At 39.7% G+C, this 19,434-nt stretch overlaps 1 protein-coding gene across 1 annotated transcript in view; it reads left to right on the forward strand.

The window, feature by feature from the left end:
- The window catches only part of LOC134225947 (E3 ubiquitin-protein ligase RNF19B-like), a 198,116-nt gene that overhangs the window by 175,652 nt on the left and 3,030 nt on the right, over nucleotides 1-19,434 (forward strand). The window contains exons 7-8 of the mRNA XM_062706409.1: nucleotides 11,126-11,291; nucleotides 11,358-11,410. Coding sequence (XP_062562393.1) covers nucleotides 11,126-11,291; nucleotides 11,358-11,410 — 219 coding nt within the window. The remainder of the gene's footprint in view (nucleotides 1-11,125; nucleotides 11,292-11,357; nucleotides 11,411-19,434) is intronic.

The following is a 19,434-nucleotide window of genomic DNA, read 5'->3' on the forward strand; positions in this document are numbered from 1 at the left end:
AGGAACCTGCGGGAAAACGAACTGACAACACTGACACCCATTGATGAACCGCTGAAGAGGGTATCGGTCCCCTATGATCAACACATCACCCACCAGCTACGCCATCGACTGAGGAAATTCGGCATCGATTTAGTATTCTCCAGCAGAAGCAATCAACTGAAAGACACTGTTGGGCTCCACAAAGGATAGAAGTAGAAATGTTAAATAAGGTCAGGGTTTATCATATTAATTGTTCACAGTGTGATAAAGTATATGTAGGTAAAAAAAGATCGTTATTAGATGGTTCAAAGAACATATTGCCAAGTAAGTAAGGCTAAGAGGGAAACTGATAAGGGATTAAATTATGAGTTTAGGTCGAAGGTAGCTGAGCATGTATATCAGGAAAATCATTCAATTACGACATGAAAAATTAAAATTTTAAGAAATGTCTCTTCTCCGTGGAAACTTGATGAAATACACCGTGATTTTATTCATGGATTAGGGAACACCAGTCACGTTTTCCAGAACATTCCAGAAAACGTGACTGTGTTCCCGAATCCGTGGCTGTTGTTCATGAAAAAATACACCGTGAACTTGTTAGTTCACGAATTTATGAACACTTTTTTTTGCGTGCACGTCATGGGTCATTACCAAGATTTGGGAGGAGGAAGTTTTGCCGCAGGAATGGATGGAAGGTGTCGTGTGTCCCATCTACAAAAAGGGCGATAAGCTGGATTGTAGCAACTACCGCGCAATCACATTGCTGAACGCCGCCTACAAGGGTACTCGCCCAAATTCTTATGCCGTCGACTAGCACCAATTGCAAGGGGAGTTCGTGGGGCAGTACCAGGCGGGTTTATGGTGTATGCAACGCTCCACCACGGACCAGGTGTTCATTCATTCGCCAAGTACTGCAGAAATGCCGCGAATACAACGTGCCCGCCCCACACATCATCTATTCATCGACTTCAAAGCCGCATATGATACCATACCAAAAGCCGCACACGATTGGGACCAGCTATGGCAGCTAATGCACGAACACGGATTTCCGGATAAACTGACACGGTTGACCAAAGCGACGATGGATCGGGTGATGTGCGTAGTTCGAGTTTCCGAGGCATTCTCGAGTCCTACGAAACCCGCAGAGGTTACAGCAAGGTGATGGTTTTCGTGTCTGTTATTCAACATCGCTTTGGAAGGGGTAATTCGAAGAGCAGGGGATTAACACGAGTGGTACAATTTTCAATAAGTCCGTCCAGCTATTTGGCTTCGCCGACGACATATATATTATGGCACGTAACTTTGAGGAAGATGAAGGAAGCCTACATCAGACTGAAAAAGGGAAGCCAAGCGGATCGGACTAGTCATCAACACGTCGAAAGACGAAGTACATGATAGGAAGAGATTCAAGAGAAGACCATGTGAGCCACCCACCGCGAGTTTGCATCGGTGGTGACGAAATCGAGGTGGTAGAAGAATTTGTGTACCTGGGCTCACTGGTGACTGCCGACAATGATACCAGCAGAGAAATTCGGAGACGCATAGTGGCTGGAAATCGTACGTACTTTGGACTCCTGCAAAGACGCTCCCATCGATTAGGGAGTTCGCCGCCGTACCAAACTGACAATCTACAAAACGTTCATTAGATTGGTAGTCCTCTACGGACACGAGACCTGGACGATGCTCGTGGAGGACCAACGCGCACTTGGAGTTTTCGAAAGGAAAGTGCTGCGTACCATCTATGGTGGGGTGCAGATGGCGGACGGTACCACGAGCTGCATGAGCTGCTGGGAGAACCATCCATTGTTCACCGCGAAAATCGGACGACTGCGGTGGGCCGGGCACACGTCAGAATGTCGGACGGTAATCGGTGAAAATGGTTCTCTGGAAACAACGATCCGACGGGCACAAAGAGCGAGGTGCGCAAGCGTGCAAGGTGGATAGATCAGGTGGAAGATGACTTGCGGACCCTCCGTAGACTGCGTGGTTGGCGACGTGTAGCCATGGACCGAGCCGAATGGAGAAGACTCTTATATACCGCACAGGCCACTTCGCCCTTAGTCTGAATAAATAATAATAATAATTCCATCACTTTGAAATCTTTGAAATGCGTATTCCGTCCTCAACTGTAAGCCCGTCTTCAGTATCTCGCACTTGACTCGACTTAAGTCAGAGACACTGACGATGGCCTTACAGTTTAGATCGAAATAAGTATATGTAAAGATTACTGGTGAAATTAGATGAAATATGAAATATACGTCTTTTGACAGGAGAAGGCATTCCACTGAAAGTGCTTAATAATTTTCTCACAATTTCATTTATTTGAGCAAAAATCGGAAAAGAATAGTCGATACTTCCCAATTGAATTACTATAGGACATCTTGCGCGAGAATATTCGAAATCGACATTTCTCGAGTTTTCCAAGGCGCATCTGTCTTTCCCAGTCAACCTTTTCACGTTACAGAGAAAAAGCAATTTCCTTAATTACAGCGAAGCTTGGTGAAATGAATTATGCAGGTTATGCACCGGTGGTAAAACTATACAGAATGAAAAGATGTGCCACGAATCATTCCACAGTCTCACAGGATTTGGATACAATAGAGTTGAAATCTCCCCAATTTCTCACAGTAACAGAAGCAAACCGAAATGTACAACAAACAAACCACTAGACAAAACCAGTGCCAAGGTTGGTAAACACTCCACTGAGCATGCTGACTGATTGGGGGCCTGCTATGGGTGTGCAAAAGTGGTTCCTGGTGTGCCTCTTTCCGCAATAGACAAGATTTTATATTTGCATCTTATACCTGTAATGGGACTATTGTATAGACTAGCCTGTCTTCTTTGAAAGAAGCAACTGAATAGAAGAGCACTCTGACTGGAGTGCTGTGGATGGGGGTTTTGAGTATTTCTCCCAGGACGCCCTCGGGCTACCAGTAGCAATCCGGTCAGTGCATGTAACTTTTCAGTAACGTTTAGCCCTTTTTTGTCGTTGCATTGGGGAATGGAGCGACCAACACATAATCGTTTGATTTCTCGGCTGTGTAATCTACTGCAAGGCAAACAATATTAAAAAGTGATGCTGTTTAGGAACAATGGATGTGAAAAGGATAGATTAGACTGGTGATACAGTTTTCCACTCATATTTAAGATTTCAAAATTATAAAATAAATATCAAATTTTGAAACATACCAAACGCAATATTCGATATTCCTTATTATTTAACACGTTCGAGGTAGATATAGGTACAATGCTAGCTAAACAAACATACCAAAAAGAGGGAAGCGGACGCATGGTGTACTGTTCCACACGAGGAACCAGTTAACAGGCGTTTTGTCTCCATTGAGTTTTGCAATAAGAGGACACTACAAGTTTCCAAAAACATGAATGCTATCAATACCTTTGCGATTATCTTCATGCTATGTTCGTTTACTGTCGCACAATGTAATAGATAAAACAATGCAAATTGTTGCCATTGAAAGATCAGAAATCTTGACAATATTGCCGTGGTAGTAGAGCTCGTCTCCACTTGTCTATAGTAAAGTGAATGTATAATGTAGCGATCAGAGTTACTAAACAGGTATGGCACTTCGCACCGAGACGACAATAAAGACTACCTACATGTCGTTCACCTACAAAATGGTCCAATGTGTCAACTCTAACAGACGAAGTTATTCCACATGGTGACAACGTTCGCATGAACAGGATAACAAAAACTCTATATACTGTAAACTGTATCGCTATTTATGTTCCACCGACATCAACATAGCTACTGCTGCACCCGGCTGGGCAACTTTTTGTCAGACAGAATGCTCCGTCTCTGTGTCGGTGGGTAACGCTTGAAACAGTTTGCCCCGGCCTGGCGCGAGACTGGAAAATTGCATCCCTTGGGTGGCATTTTCAAGGCGTTTTTTTTTTCGTTCTTTTGGTTTGCTCATCGCACCGTATCCCCCCGAGGAACAGCAAAAAGGATGAACCTATGGAATGCCTGCATGGGAGGTGATGAAATATTTATGTTCTTTTGGTTTGGTGCCTTCCACAGTTTCGCCTTTTTTCAACCGTGTGATTTCATGGAATCATGTATATTTAACTGCAACATGAATGGAAAGCCAATTTAAGAATTCTTCCGAAAGAGAGCTTTTTTGCTTGATGCTAGTGATGGTGTTACAAAGGCAAAAAGGTTGTGGTTTTATACCAAAGGTTGATCAAACGGTTTTCGAGGAATCGGCAGACTAAAGCAGGTTCACCAAATATTCTATCGATGTCCTTTACTTAATTGTACATTTGTATGGATTTATTTTCTTCTTAAAAAAGATGCTGTTGACTATGAATTTTAAAACGGCAATTTCTTGTTCAGAAAAATATATTAATCTCTTTTAGTGGAATGTATTCAACCGTTTGAGACGAATTAAGTACTCTCCATTTTATTCCACCAATTATTTTCGATATCTTTTCAGATACGTATTTCGACCACACAGTTCTGGTCGAAATACGTATCTGCAAAGATATCGAAAATAATTGATGGAATTGAATGGAGAGTACTTAATTCGTCTTAGAATTTCTTGTTGTAATTTGTTGTTCAGAATGTAGTTACATACATTTTATCGGCTGGTCATATGTTGTATTGTAATACCTTAAAATGGTTCGATTTTGCGAACGTAATTTGATTACCTTTGATTTACCATGTCCAGTCCACGCACTATCTATTATGCTTTGTTTTATATGCCAGGTAAAAGGCTGTATGCTTTGCCTTCATAAGGCAACAGAACACAGAGCATTGTTTCAAGAACGGTGCTTTTAGTTTGGTGTAGGTATTCTCGCACAGAATTGAGTTTGCAGTTGAGTTAGTCATCCGCAAGGCAGATACATTAACTGGATTGTGAGAAGGTTAAGTGGTTGTACTGCCTATGTTATGGAATTATGGATCAGTTTGAATTTTTTAAATAAATTACTTGCATTTTTATTAACCTTCCTAATGCATTAGAAAAAAAGTTACACATTGTGCATTGGGGCCCATTTGGACCCAAGATTTCATGACGATCACAAAAACTCAGATTTAACCTGTATTGATGAGGTACTGTTTGAACTTCTCTATTTGGCATCTAATTTTGAGTTTCGTGTTGAAACATAAAATTGCTTGGCAATATTGCTCTGATGATCCCAACTGTATTTTCTATCCTGTATACGCCATTTATTGGCAATTTTATCCCTCGAGCGGTCATGGGAAAGCCCTCTGCAAGATCCGGAATATCCGCAAAAGTGGCTGTCGGGTATTGTCATTGTCGTTCGCAATATCGTTCTTGTCTTGTCTTGTCTTGTCTTAGCAATATCTCATTGTCGTTCGCAATATCGTTCCTCACAAAACTGATTACCTCCTTTTTCCTCTCAACCAGTCTCGGCTCGTCTCTCCAATAGAAGTTTTCTCATAGGATGCCTCCCTGAGTTCAGCACGCTAATAAATTCATGCTATGATGTGTCACCTATAATATTTTCTTCAATGTATTAAAACCAATCACCAAAGCTTCTATATACTATTATACTAAATCCTACAGTGACCAATTCTAAAAGTTCACCCCAGTACTTCGCGATTTTTTCGTAGCCATTCGTCCTTGCAAATTGTGGGTGCAATCAATAACAAATGTCTTCTGTGACCTCCAAATGCCCCACAAATGGTTCATGGGAGATCCGAAACATCCGTAAAATGGCCAATCCCAAAAGATCATCCCAGAGCTTCGCATTTTTTTCGTGCAATCAATAGGGAAAGTTTTCTGTCAATACCAAATGCTCCCGAAATGGCTCTCTGGAAGATCCGCAACATCCGTAAATTTCAATCAAGAGCTTAGCGATTTTTTTCGAAACCGTTCATACAGGCGAATTGTGTATGTAATCAATAGCGAAAGTGCTCTAAGACCAAGTTCTCCCAAAACGGTGCTTCGGAAGATCAGAACATCCGTAAAATAGCCCAATTCCAAAAGTTTTTTCCCAGAGATTCGCATTATTTCGTAATCATTCATCCTGACGAATTAAGGATGCGAACAATAGTGAAAGGCTCCCGTGACCCCAAAAAGCTCGCGAAACGGTCCTCCGAAAGATCCGGAGCATACGTAAAAGTGACCAATTCCAAAAATACACAATTCATTAATCTGATTGTTCCGACACGTTTAAGTATTCATTATCATTTCCAAAACTCGCAGATTGTTATGCTTCTTCCCAGAGGCGCATCCACGTTCCAAGTCGTGAGTAGGACAAATGGGCCATAAGTTCTGGTATTGACACTAGCATTAAGCGATTCGCATAATTTAGTAGGTGTTACAAGCCTAAACTGTTGTATGAGAGTAGAATCTCCGCGGGAATTTGTTATCACTAAAGCACTCTCCAACAGTCGAGTTCTGTCCTGGCCACGTGCCTGCCAATGTTTAAGGGGAAATGATGGAAACCATTTAATAAAGGTGCCGAGAAAAAACTAGGACATGCCGAATAGGAAAGGGACGAGCCTGCAATCGAGCCCATGACTCGATCCTGCTTATAGGCAGAAGCGGTAGCCGCTAGACCACCGAGCTTGTCTCCGATTTGGGCAACCTTTCTGGTGTAGAGAAATCGATGCACATTCTTCCTATACTGCCGCTGACTAACCATCCCATTTCGACATGAAATCCATTTTAATTTTGGACAGTTATGCTTGCAGTGGCAATATAATCAATTCTGAAATATTCAAACAGGATTTGAAAAGCTCTTGCGGATAATACTCACATATTTTTTTTCAATTTTCATGACAAACATTGCTTTCCTCTAAGATTATTATGGATTAAGTATCTGAATTCAAAATGTAATTCACTACGCTTTTTAAAGCGCAATACCACTACATTATAAAGCATCGCATGCACCATGGCTTTCATTATTCCACGCGATGCTGTGATGCAGCAGCTGAAATAATTGTAAAGGCCAAAGGTCTGCTGCCTGCACATTGGTGTGCCCCTTGAAACGTGAAGTGAATTCTGCTTTTGGATTCTGTGATGCTTGTCCATAAAACCTTCCAAGAACCTGACATACAGGAATTCTTACGATTATCAAATATCTTTACAAGGTTTCAGCAGGTCACGGATCACAAAAATTTGTATAAATTATCAATGGTTCCAATCAATTATTGCTAACTGCTAGGATTTTATATTAACTATCAGAAAGGGTTATAAATCTATCGCTTCAAGGCAAACTTCCAAGAAATCGCATTATTGCTGCACAAAAAATCTTTTTGAGAGCTCAGAATTCTTTACCGAATAGAGTTCATGCGGGATTTGGGATGTTTGTTGTTTATCAGATTTTAATAAATCTTCTGAAGTTTATATAAAACTTTTTTCCGTTTCCGAATTCATATAAGCGTGCTCTATTTATCAGAACATCTAAAATTTTAATCAATCGCATTTGCTTTTGCTACAACTTTGCCTAAAAGTTCGTTGTTTGAATGCCATTTATAACAAAGTTATAGCGCTAGTGACAGTTACTTAAACTAAACAGATTAAAATTCTTGTTTCCTCAAATAAAATGATTGCCCAAAATACTAATTGAACGGAAACTTATTCTGGAACAGAAATCTTCTAAGGATTATTGTTAAGACTCTGATTAACTTTGAAATCACCATTTGCTAACACACAGATTCCTGCCAGCCAATGACTTCATCTTACCATAATCATGGGTAGGACAATGCTCTGACTGTCCCACCCAAGAAATTTCATGCGTAGGACATGTCCTACTTGTCCCACCCACTCCCGGGGCCACTGTCCTGTGTTGGTATTGACTGCTTTGTGTTGTCACTGGCATAGTGTCGGTATGCTACCTTCCCATCAATGCTTCTCCTTTAGCGCGTCTTTACGACTGACAGTGGCAGCATCATCCTTTATTCCTTCGATTTCCATGAAGATTAGCCAGAGTCAGTCAAATCGAGTCATTGGAAATATCTCTCCCATGACTTTAAGCGGATCCAAAAGATCTTCTATGTTGATCTTTTTCACAACCATAGTAAGATGTCCCTTACATGGGACGGGCTAACAAAGTCCGATGAACGATGGAGAAGAAAATGGTAGGGTGCCCGCGGACTCGAAAATGGAAGAAGCAACTCTGATTAAGCTTATAAAAAACGTGCTTACCAACCATGTAGAGAGGGTGAGCACCCAAAAGTTGACGTTACGGAAATTACGGACATAATCATGTCGTTTATGGGAGGCCACCAGACCTTTAACAAGAATCTCAATCTCGCCGTGCTAATTCTCTACGACTTAGCTGCAGTGGCTAAGCAGCAGTGGAAGTCTCTGCTAAGTGTAAATGTCTATTAAGCAGTCGTGACGCAAGGAGAGGCCGCCAAATTATTGATTGAGAAAGGAATTATGGTGTTGATTCTTAAAATGAGTAAGGCAGGATGAGTAAGGCAAAAACGACTGAAGTTTATCAGGAGGACAACCGTCCCTGGTGGGAAGTTGTCGAAAAGGAAAACTAAGAGAGCCGTAAAACAGGCGGCAGAGGAGGTAGCTGCAACAAAGAATGAGATGCTTGTAGAAGTAGGCTATTATGACAGAGCTACGCGGATGTCTCAAATGTCATGAGTCGAGAGCAAATACTCTCGGACTGGAAGTAGAAGATGTCAACTACTTCCATATGATGCAGAAGGGCAAGATGGTTTTCCGGATCCTGTACAGAAGAGCTCTGCGTACAAAAACTTGACTGCAGAGTGGCTGGTTGATGGGATTCATGTCGGAGCCCTATGCCCAGCGCTGAAGCTATCCACGTAAGGATTTTGAATGAAATGACTGAAGCCAGTGACCTGGTCGAAACATTGAAAGATCAATGTGTCAGATATCGGTAGCCACTGTCCGGCCTTTAGACGGGCTAACATAGTTGAACTTAGATTAATGTGAGGCAGCTCATGACATACGAATGTCAAAATGGTTACCAGGCGTGGAAACTTCGCATTTAATAACTGTGGAAGTGCGGAATGAACTCCATTCAGAACAACTCAAAGAGGCTGTGTGATAAACACGATAGGCCTTCGTGGAGAGGAAATAATTGCTGTTCGAACACGAGCGATGAATGCGCCCATTCCAAAGAAAACACAACATAAGGGTGGACGTAAACCCGTATACTGGTGGAATGACAGGATTGCAGATCTAAAAGCTAAAAGAAGGCTGCGACGTGCTTGGACAGATGACAACAGATCACAACGATGATAGATCTTCAAAACGACCAGCAGTAATCTTAACTACGATATTAGACGTAGTTGATGAGCACGATGGCGAATAATACTTTCTGAGGCAAAGCATATAGGGTAGTGATGGCTAGGACCGAACGTCACCTGCTGGAAAATTCCTGGAAATGTTATGGTTTTATGCCCACAATTCGAAATGGAGCGAAATGCCAAACAACTTGTTAGCGGCATGGGAATGGCCCCAGGGTACGGCAAATGCTGGGTAAAGGGTACCATTGGTACTTCGCGTACCTGAAGGAATAAAATATACGGTCATCTTCCCCAGCAACTCCTACCCCTACCTCCTCGTGGTGTTGGCCGGGACACAAGCAACCTTAGGGTTGGAAGAGGGGTTTTGCTGCTCTCCGGGGGTGCAAATCTGATCGAGAGTCTGTTCTGTATTTTAGGAGTGGCTGATCATTGTCCGAGTGCCAGCGAGTGCAGGTTGAGGATGAAAGGCCGGTTCTTCAACTTTAGCATAAGCAACGTCCTTAGCCCATACTCCGGAAGCACTGATGATGATAAGGACGCATTATACGTGCAACTGGAACACGAGTACGACAGTTCTCCAAGCCACTACTTCAAAATCATCATAGGAGATTTGAATGCACAGGGTGACCAAGAGCAGGAGTTTAGACCGACTATTGGAAAGTTCAGTGCCATCCAAGAATATGGACATTCGCAGGACCTACTTCCAACATAGTCTTTCATATTGATGTTCAGTGGAGATCACCATCACTGGTAGAGATCACAAATCAACTAATGTTCTGATTTGATGGACGGTACTTCTCCGACATTATCGTCAGGACACATCATTAGCGCTAACATCGACAACCAGAATTTTCAATCATTTTGGATAACATTTCAACTTGCCGGTGCTAACGGCAGGTATTTTTATCCGAGGTTCCAGTATCTGACTTTGGCTCCGGATTCGACGAGAGCCAAATACTCCTTTTTGTGGCTCCATCATGTCTACTGAGCTGAAGTTTTGACACGCTGTAGTTGTAAAAGTAAGTATTATTATTTAGATTATGGATGGAGATGCCAGCTGTAGTTTTGTTAGGGATAATTTATTTCCTGCATAGTTTCGAATAACCTCATTGTTACATTCTTGCCCTTTCGACGTGAGAGTTTCATTTTCTCGTGTTCAGGTTCTTTTGGAAAATTCGTTCGAATACGAACGAATGCTTCGTTTTTAGTCCGCAGGCAGTGAGGTTTTAATTTCGGTGCACCAATTGATGTGCGCTCTATGACGTGCTGCTGGCTGCACAAACAAGGGGAGAGTCAAATACAAAACATTCATTTTATACATTGAAAGTGTGAAGTTTTGAACGTGCCGGGTAAGCTGTAAAGGAGGTGTCATTCAGCAGTGTGGCCGCCTGCTTGAAATGAGGATGCTTCCTTCATTCACTGGCAGGTGGTTCTGATGTTGAGTGGGAGTGTAATACAAAACCATATATCACCTCCCAGTGGACAAACAATTTGGTCTCTAGTAGTAACAAACCAACTACACCAATAGCATATATCCCTTCCTCTTCCCAACTGACAGTAAAAGACTTGACTGGCGCCGTTATTGCGCTGAAACGTGCACCCGAGGTTAGATGGGTAAAGTTCAGCCACCATTCATTTGGATTGAAGCGCACTTGTACCCGCTCTATCAATCAAGTAGTAGCAACCATTGATATATACAATAGCCATCGGTCTAAGTTACGCATACAACCCTACATGTTTTATTAAAATTCAGAAATCACATTCTGACCCAATCTATTATTTGAAAGACCTTAAACAGGAATCCATGTCACTAAAATTAGTGTTGTGTATGCAAGTCCACACGAAACAAGTTGCTTCTCATCTGCTTAATGGTTTCTCCACGACCAGTCAAATACTCATATCCTCGAAATGTCTTCCTAATTTCAGGTCATAGTGTCGCCAGTGCTGGCAGGTCTCGCCGTTGCGATTGGTGTACCAATCCTTCTGTTCTACGTGTACGGAGTTGTTCCCGTTTCGCTGTGTCGCGCCGGCTGCGGTGAAGGGACCAAATTCGAGTTCGACGAAGAAGAAGACAATGGATCCAGAAATCATGGTTTGAGTTCACGTCGTTGAAATTCCCCCCTATGGCTTTGGAGACTGACCTGACTTTCATTTCCAGATGCCACCAGTGTTGATGCCGTGTCCCGGATCGGGGCTACCAGTATAGGAGAGGTTAGTCTGAGTGTTGCTAGCGGTAGTCATTTGGGTGTTAGTAGCCAACATTCGAATTTTGGCGTAGTGACGAATCCCTCGACGCGGGAATCGACCACAGCTTTAAGGGCGTAAGTATAACGGGGGTAAGTTCAGTGAAGATAAGCACAAATGTAGAATACTACATGATCACGGCATCCTTTTCTGTTACCGCTTTAAGTTCAAGCCGATATTAGTACCTCGGAGACGGCCTCCGCGGTCACCCAGGCAGTGAGAAATCGGGCAACACCCTGAATGACACCGCATCGACGAAAGCCCTCGCTGGTTCAATCTTGAGCTACCGAGCGCAACAGATGGCCACTGATTCGGCTTGCTTCAGTGCATCGGAGGATGGCGCATCGGAACGGGTGCGGTTTGACAACACGGTATAAAGGTGTCATTGATGGTAGCAGCATGGGATCTGTTGCCAACTAAAAAGAATCTTGTGATATCTGCATAATGTCCCTATTGGATCAGTGTATGCATCCCGGCGAGGAAAAACTTTAAAAATAATTTTGTTTTTTTTCTGTATCGTCACAGGACACGGTACGATGACAAGGCTAACCTGGGCAGTGGTCGATCGTTTCCTGCAGCTCGGAGTGGTCTTCTTCTGGACGATTTCTGATTCAACCAGTTTACCGTCTTCGCTAATAACACCGGTAATATCACGACCAGTGAAGTCATCACAGCGCTACAGCGGTGTGATTGGCACCAACCCCAGTGGAGGAAGCAGTACGTCCTTGTCGCCGAGTTCCTAAACATCCTCGGATCAGCGCATTTGGGTATAACGCATTCCAAAGTTGGGATCGGTAGCATCACAAACATCGGACACTGTCCATCGATAGTAATACCGGATCATATAACATTCCGGAAAATGTTAGTTTGGAGCAGGAATTGGAGGAAGAGAACCAGCAGGAGCAACAGTCGTCGTCGTTGACGCAGTCGCCCAAAGTGATCGTTGCGACGGTATGGCGCTGACATCCCCTGCGTGGCAGTGGAGACAATATCGCATCATCAAGCCGCGTAACACGAACCACCCCAAATCGAGAAACCATATACTTTAGGGAATTGCTTTTTTCGCACAAACCGGTTCTGGGGACGATGGAAACACGGGACAACCTTGATGGGACCGTTACCAAAAGTTCCGTAAGGACAACTGACCAGGAGCGTTCAGGTTGTTGATTGACGGAAATCCCACGCCAAGGTAATACTTTCGCATTTGTAACCAGTTCCTCTGCAGATAAAGGCTGGTAATTTGGACAAAAAAATATTTCAATGAACTATTATTTAAGTTTGTTCGCATTTATTTTGCATCGATCAGCAAAAAAAACCTGTAGAAACCGTTCTAAGTACTGGATAGATCATATGTTGTGGTAATGCTGAGGTAACGGTGTTCGGTGAATGATCATCTCAATGTTATATTTACGAATTCTACATGTTGCGAAATAAAAAATGCGTGAAATGGCCCTAATACGAATTCCAGTTGCACCAATAGATGCATTCACTTAAACAGTCTTTCAGAACGTCTTAAATTGCAGCTAAGATATCTGATGATCAGTTTCGAAATTGAAGTAACCATCGAAAGGTTACAGGTTGATTCATTTCTGAAACTAGATCGGAACATCCAAGATTTACATCGGGGGAACACCTTGTCAGGAAAAAAACATATTTTTGGTGCGAAGCAAGCCTACTTTTATTCCTGCTTGAGCATATGATAATGATCGATTGCCTTGTATGCATAAACTTGATGTAAATACCATATTTGCGAATATTGCTCACCAGTTGACATGATTTTAGTTTTGATACCGGAAGATCCCCCCAACATCCTGCCATATTTGTTGCTGACAAAACCAAATCATGCAATGTTATTCTGTTGGAGTGTTAGAGTTGTTGCTTGTGTTTGACGATTTTCATAGACAATTACATTCTTGTACATTACATTTTTTTTAAATTGATTTCTTTTGTCACGAGTGATACCGAATTCACAATCCTTCAAGTCAAAGCAGTTAATTTTCTTTGTTGTTTTTTCTCAAGTTGATGCAACTTCTTAAGTATTGAAAGATCATTCTTGAAGAAGTAAATTTCTGACTAATTGAAGTGTTTTTATATGGCTGTATGTTGGGGTGGCTCAAAAATCACTTTTTTGAATTCTTTTGATAGACCGCCCTCTCTATTGTGTATCAGTAAAGTTATTAGCATTTCATTAAGCAGTGTTGTTTAAGTGCATTTATAACTTTTCTTGTGCAAAAGAAATGAAATTTGCTCAAACTACATTTCAGAAGAATGCTTAAAACGTCGCCGCGTAAACTCTAATCTCTAATCATCTCGCGATTTTCAGCAAGAACTAAAAGATTATCATGATAGTTCTGCAGCGTAAAATCGTGCCATCTAGCTCCAAATCACAGTTTTTATGTTTCTCTATACATTTTCTTATATAAACTCTCAATAAGTTCAGCACCGCCCAAACGTAGACCGATTTGGCCAATTTTGTCCAGAGCATCACAGGGCATAAAATAGAAATCATAAGCGGACGTACCCATCAAAACAATTTGAATTTTTTTTTTCATTCAAATAAGCTTTCACTTAATGTATGTATATGTGCGTATAAAAATTAATTTCACACACATACACAACACACATGCACGCCCACACAGACACACACATGTACACAAACGCATACACACACATACACATGATGTCTGTATGTGTGTATGCTTTTTTTATAATACATATTTTTTAAACACAACAATCAAAAACATCGCAATAAGTTGCGTACAACATAAAATTTGGATTCTATTGTTTGTCGAATGTCTGCATAATAAAATACCTACCATCTGGCTTAACATATTTAAATCGAATTTTCATTGTGGGGAAAACTGTTAATGAATGTAACAAAATAAATTGAACCAAAAATGAGATCATATGTTTTTTGCTTTTTCCTAACTATCATGCATTTTTAATATTATCCTTCATAATACAGGAGAGAATTTTATAGCATTAAAAGTTGGTTCGAGTAATTGAGCAGCTGTGGTTGCCAGTGATATGTTCTTTTAATAACGTTTTATTTACTTATAATCTCAAGCATTTCATTATGTACTAGAGAATGGAAGCAAAATCATATGATAATCAACTAATTCAATATAAAACGTTAAATGCTACGCCAAATATTAACGGAATGAAAATAATTTTGAATTTAGCCAAGACAGACCAGGTGAACTTGGGAAATGCTTAAACATTAAAGTACACATTTAAACAAGTAAGTGTTTGCTAAAAAGAGTTATTTAAGAATGCATAATGGAAATGCATGATTATTGTGCTAATGCAGTTAAATATGGCCGATATACCCAAATCCGAAAAATCACTGTTAATAGATAAGGAGAAGCGATCATGGAATGGTTTTCGCAGAAATAGGCACAAAAAAAGCTACCGGAAGAATATGGATTTTTATAGTAGTCAAGAAATCGACAATCGTTATGCAACAGTATCGACTCGATATAATTCCCCAAAAATGTGAAACATAGAAGGCAGACGCATACAAAAAAACACATTTAAACTTTTTAGCCAAATTTAAACAAGTTTTATCGCTTGTTGTGTTAAATGTTAAAAAAAGAGTCCATAATTTATGCATTACTCCTTAGTAGAAAATAAACGAGTGAGGTTTGTGATTCGCATGAATCGAAGACAAATTCACAAGAGAAATCTTACACAGTGTGTGAAATAGTTTTAGTTAGAGAGGGGCATCAGTAAGCGAAACCTTTCAGTGAGAAGACAAGTGATTCGGACAATTTTAAACGCAAGTACAGGTTGAAATAGGTAATTCAATAACAAGTGATGCTATCAAGTATGCATTCAACCAAACTAACCAAATCCGTAAGAAATGCAAAAAATCAGTGCAATCATTGGATAGCCTTTTATAGTTATATAACGCTGGAAATAAAATGCATGGACATTTTTGTATTTTCTTTTTTAATTATTTAATTGTTGTTCAACCTATCGTGAGTGTCATCATCACATGGGAAGAGCGAACAGCCCGCAGTAGATGAGACAAAACTGAGTACGGAGAATTTTAAATCCACTTAAGTGATACCATAAATACAAAAACTCACTCATTTTTCTATCTCTCTCTCTCTCTCTTGGAAAGAAGAACAAAATACACGAAAATTAGTATTTTTTTAAGTGATGACCAGTCCCTTTCGATAACCTGGAAATTTCATAGTGACATAATCTATCTTAACACATCTTATCTTATGAGGTATACCGTGAAGCAAACAATTCTAGCTCCCGTCAAAAACTCAAAAGCCCCCGACAAAAATTAAGAAATCGAGGTTGAAGTTTTATCATAAACCGAAGGAATCAATAATCGTCCCAGTGCAGTGATATCCCAATCCGCGGGGTTTTTCCGGAGTTTGATGACATTGAGGAAACTTCAGTTAACAGGAGGAGAAAAGACTGCTTCGGAGTTCTGATGGGCTTTCTCAAGAATGCCTCACATTTTCTTTATAAAACAAGCGATCAAATGCCCATTAGTAATCAACCTGTTCAAGTGTTCAGCATCGGATTTAACAACCTCTAGGCGTTAAATAGGAGTCAACAATCACTTAACAAGTAAGATCCATCCAATATAACCATTGGACTTATTTTCCTCCACAAATAACTTGTTCAAGACGAAGACGAATCCACCGTGGACGGATTTCGAATCAAAGGATCAAAATCCGTGCAGCTATTTTTAGGCTAAATATTTAAATTGAAGCAGTCTGATTGACTGAACTATCACTATAAATGGTTGGTTCAATACGCACCATGAGAAGTGATCCCTTTGATTCGTATTCTGTCTATCTTAGGTGTAAAACCAAATTTCGAGATGAATGATCCCGAATAGACGAGTGACTTAGCTTTTCTGATAGATATTATCAAATATCTCAACACTTGAAATATAAAACGTAAAATCAGATTGCAAGTGTCGTATTCTATTCCATGTTGCCAGACTGACATACACTCAAAACATTATTCATGTTCAATTCATTAGCAAAAACATATAGCTTTTTTCTATAGATAGTAGAATCTATAGATGAGTTGCGCTACGGCTGAATTGATTTTTTTGCTCGTGCAGCACGCGCATATGACGTCACAGCCTCTTAACGTTTCCATTGAAATCGTGACGACATGCTCGTTTGGAGACACGTTTGACAGTTCGTTTGGAGACAGAGGATTTATCTTCAAGCTCATCTATATATTCCACTTTATCTATACTTTTTTCCATAATGGTTTTCTATAGCATTATTATATCAGAATCATATAGATTATGTTTGGCTATATTAACTATATAACTTTGGTATAAAATAAATATAGGAAATTGAGACAAATGTTTGTTCCAACTGTTATACCAAATCCAATAAATTTTATCTTATTTGACTTTTAAAACCATATGAATTTCCAATAAAATTTATAAGATTTTCAAGCACATCTGAAATAGCATTCAAACAAAAGCGCGAAAAATAAAATTGTTACATTTCCAGTTATCGCAATACATATCAAATGTTCCAGATTCATTGTGCTGTTTCGAAAAATAAATATTCTGAATTTATACCACTTGATATATATTGTGATAACAGAAGCAAATCACTTTCTAATTGAAAACATGTTTAAAAAATATTTATCCATTTATTATGCTATATCTAATGATTTATTCTATTTATAGACAGCCATGAATCGGTATTTGTCCCATATGAATAGGAAACCCATAAAAGATGGGACAGATATGCGATTCACGGTAGTGTAGGTACAATTATCTCTTTATCCCAGTTATCTATATTAAAACATGATTTATTACGGAAGCAAACACCATCAATATTACATAACGTAATAGGTGGAACATTGAAAGAATCAATTTTGGAATGAGCTCAGCGTTCCGAATACTTTCAATAGCCTCATATGCTGGTAGTGATTGTCAAACATCCAAGTTCTGCAAGCTTGAATGAATCAAGTAACAAATATGGCTACGTTTTACAACATCTTAGTATTTGATATAAGAATGTATTGATTTTGTCGACTATTGAAATAAAGGCACTTGCTCTATATTTGGTTCCTTTGGAGACAATTTCATTTGTGCATAATATTTCAAACCCCTGAATCAATGACAATCGGTTGAATGAGCATCTTATAATAACATCTTGAACGCATTCGTCATATTGTGACTGTAATTTGCTTTAACGGAACTCTGAAGAAGAAAATTGTCAGTCTGTGCCTCATAGGCAAATTGCAGAAGAAGCTTTTACACACAACGTGTAGCAGATGTTTTTACGAGAGGACATTATGTGCGAATATTGCTTGAAGCCTTTGTGTTTTGTTTCTGCCCCAAAAATACATCACATTTTTCCACAGGTCCAGATGTACGAATAGCCACATTTGGGTAATGGACCAAAAAATGGTGTTTCTTGGTTTGAGATCTCTTTTAAAAAAGCGCCAGATACAAATCCATGGTGTTCACAAATCAAATCTTTGAGTATATCAAGTTCTTCATATTTGTAAAAGAGCGTTTTAAATATTGACATCTACTAATTTTTACTTGAAAGAAGTGCAATACACCCACACTTCATCTTCTCTTGGGATAAACTGTCCAGCAATAAAAGTAAAAATAGTGACTGAATATGTGGATTTCATTTGATGTTAGACGAATGGATAAGCAGATCACGTTTCTCCTCTACTGTTATACGTTGCCCTTAATTATGTTTGGCATCCGTTTGAGTTCAAGCTATCCAAGCTGGAGTTCACTGATGCTATGGACGAATCATTAAATCATCTATTGTAAAGATTTCTTACGGTAAATACAGTAATTAAAACTCCGAAAACCATATTTGTATCATACGGTGCTGTAATGCATTGATCAACACTTTTATTCTCCACTACATGGAATGATGGGTTTATTAAACATAGAGTACCCTTGTAACTGTTTTGCCATGCCCATCAGTTTCTATATCTTCTTCATAGTCAGCCCTCGTCGCACAGTCAGCATGCTTTAACATCGCTCTTCAAAGTTCTTTAGGTCGTCTACAAAACGACAGTAGAAGCTAGATTGAAACTGCATGACAGGTATGTATGTATTCGTTGTCGCCTGTAACAGAATAGAGCGAATCTAATATTATCGCTTTTGATTAATATTTAGCTACTGGATCTTGTTCAGTTTAGTGAACTCCGCATAATGCATCTAAAACTGTTGATTCCATCTTTTACATCTACTTTTCTCAACATACCATACAAAATATTATTCAACTTGGCTGAAATTTCTCTGGGACCGTGGGAAAATTATAGTAGATTCCAAATACGGAGTGTCGATTATTATGCGAACTTTGTCATCATTTACTTTAAATCTGTCCGTATACAACCAGATAGGTAAAACAATTTCGTCTGCGTATTTCTTTGATTTCTTTCCATTTTGTTTCATTAACGTAGTTTCGTATTTGATCTGATTTTTCTAACTCGAGGCTTCAGATACTTCTGAGTACGTCATTTGACTCTAAGAACGAAGTTATTTTAAATTTTAAAGGCATCAATATTATAAGCTTTGATCATGACTTATATCTAATTCTTCACTAAAACTGATAGGAATTCTATTTAGCTTATTTTTTCTGGTTATGACTGTTGGCAATCGGGTTTCTGTCTTATACAAAAATTAAAAACTTAAAATCCGAACTAATGAAACGAAAACATTTGCCATTTTCTGTAGGTAATTTAAAATTAAATGCATCATCAATATTGTCTGACGTCATATTCAAATCGGATAGGAGGCGACCTAGCTGAAAATAAGACCTGCTTTCCGCTGTATATCATACACATCTTTTCTAGTGATGTTATTTTGTTGTGTAAACCAACCGTAAACATTAAAGCTCCTGGTCTACCGCGTCACGTTTCTCTGTAATCTCAATGTTTTCTGCGTATTCGTCGTTTCGCCACACTTGTTTTTTTTTGGACGTGCTGCAATGTTTGTAATAATTTCTATTCAATGATAA

The sequence above is a fragment of the Armigeres subalbatus genome, chromosome 1 (genome assembly GCF_024139115.2).
Source record: "Armigeres subalbatus isolate Guangzhou_Male chromosome 1, GZ_Asu_2, whole genome shotgun sequence".
NCBI classification, from domain to species: Eukaryota; Metazoa; Arthropoda; class Insecta; order Diptera; family Culicidae; genus Armigeres; species Armigeres subalbatus.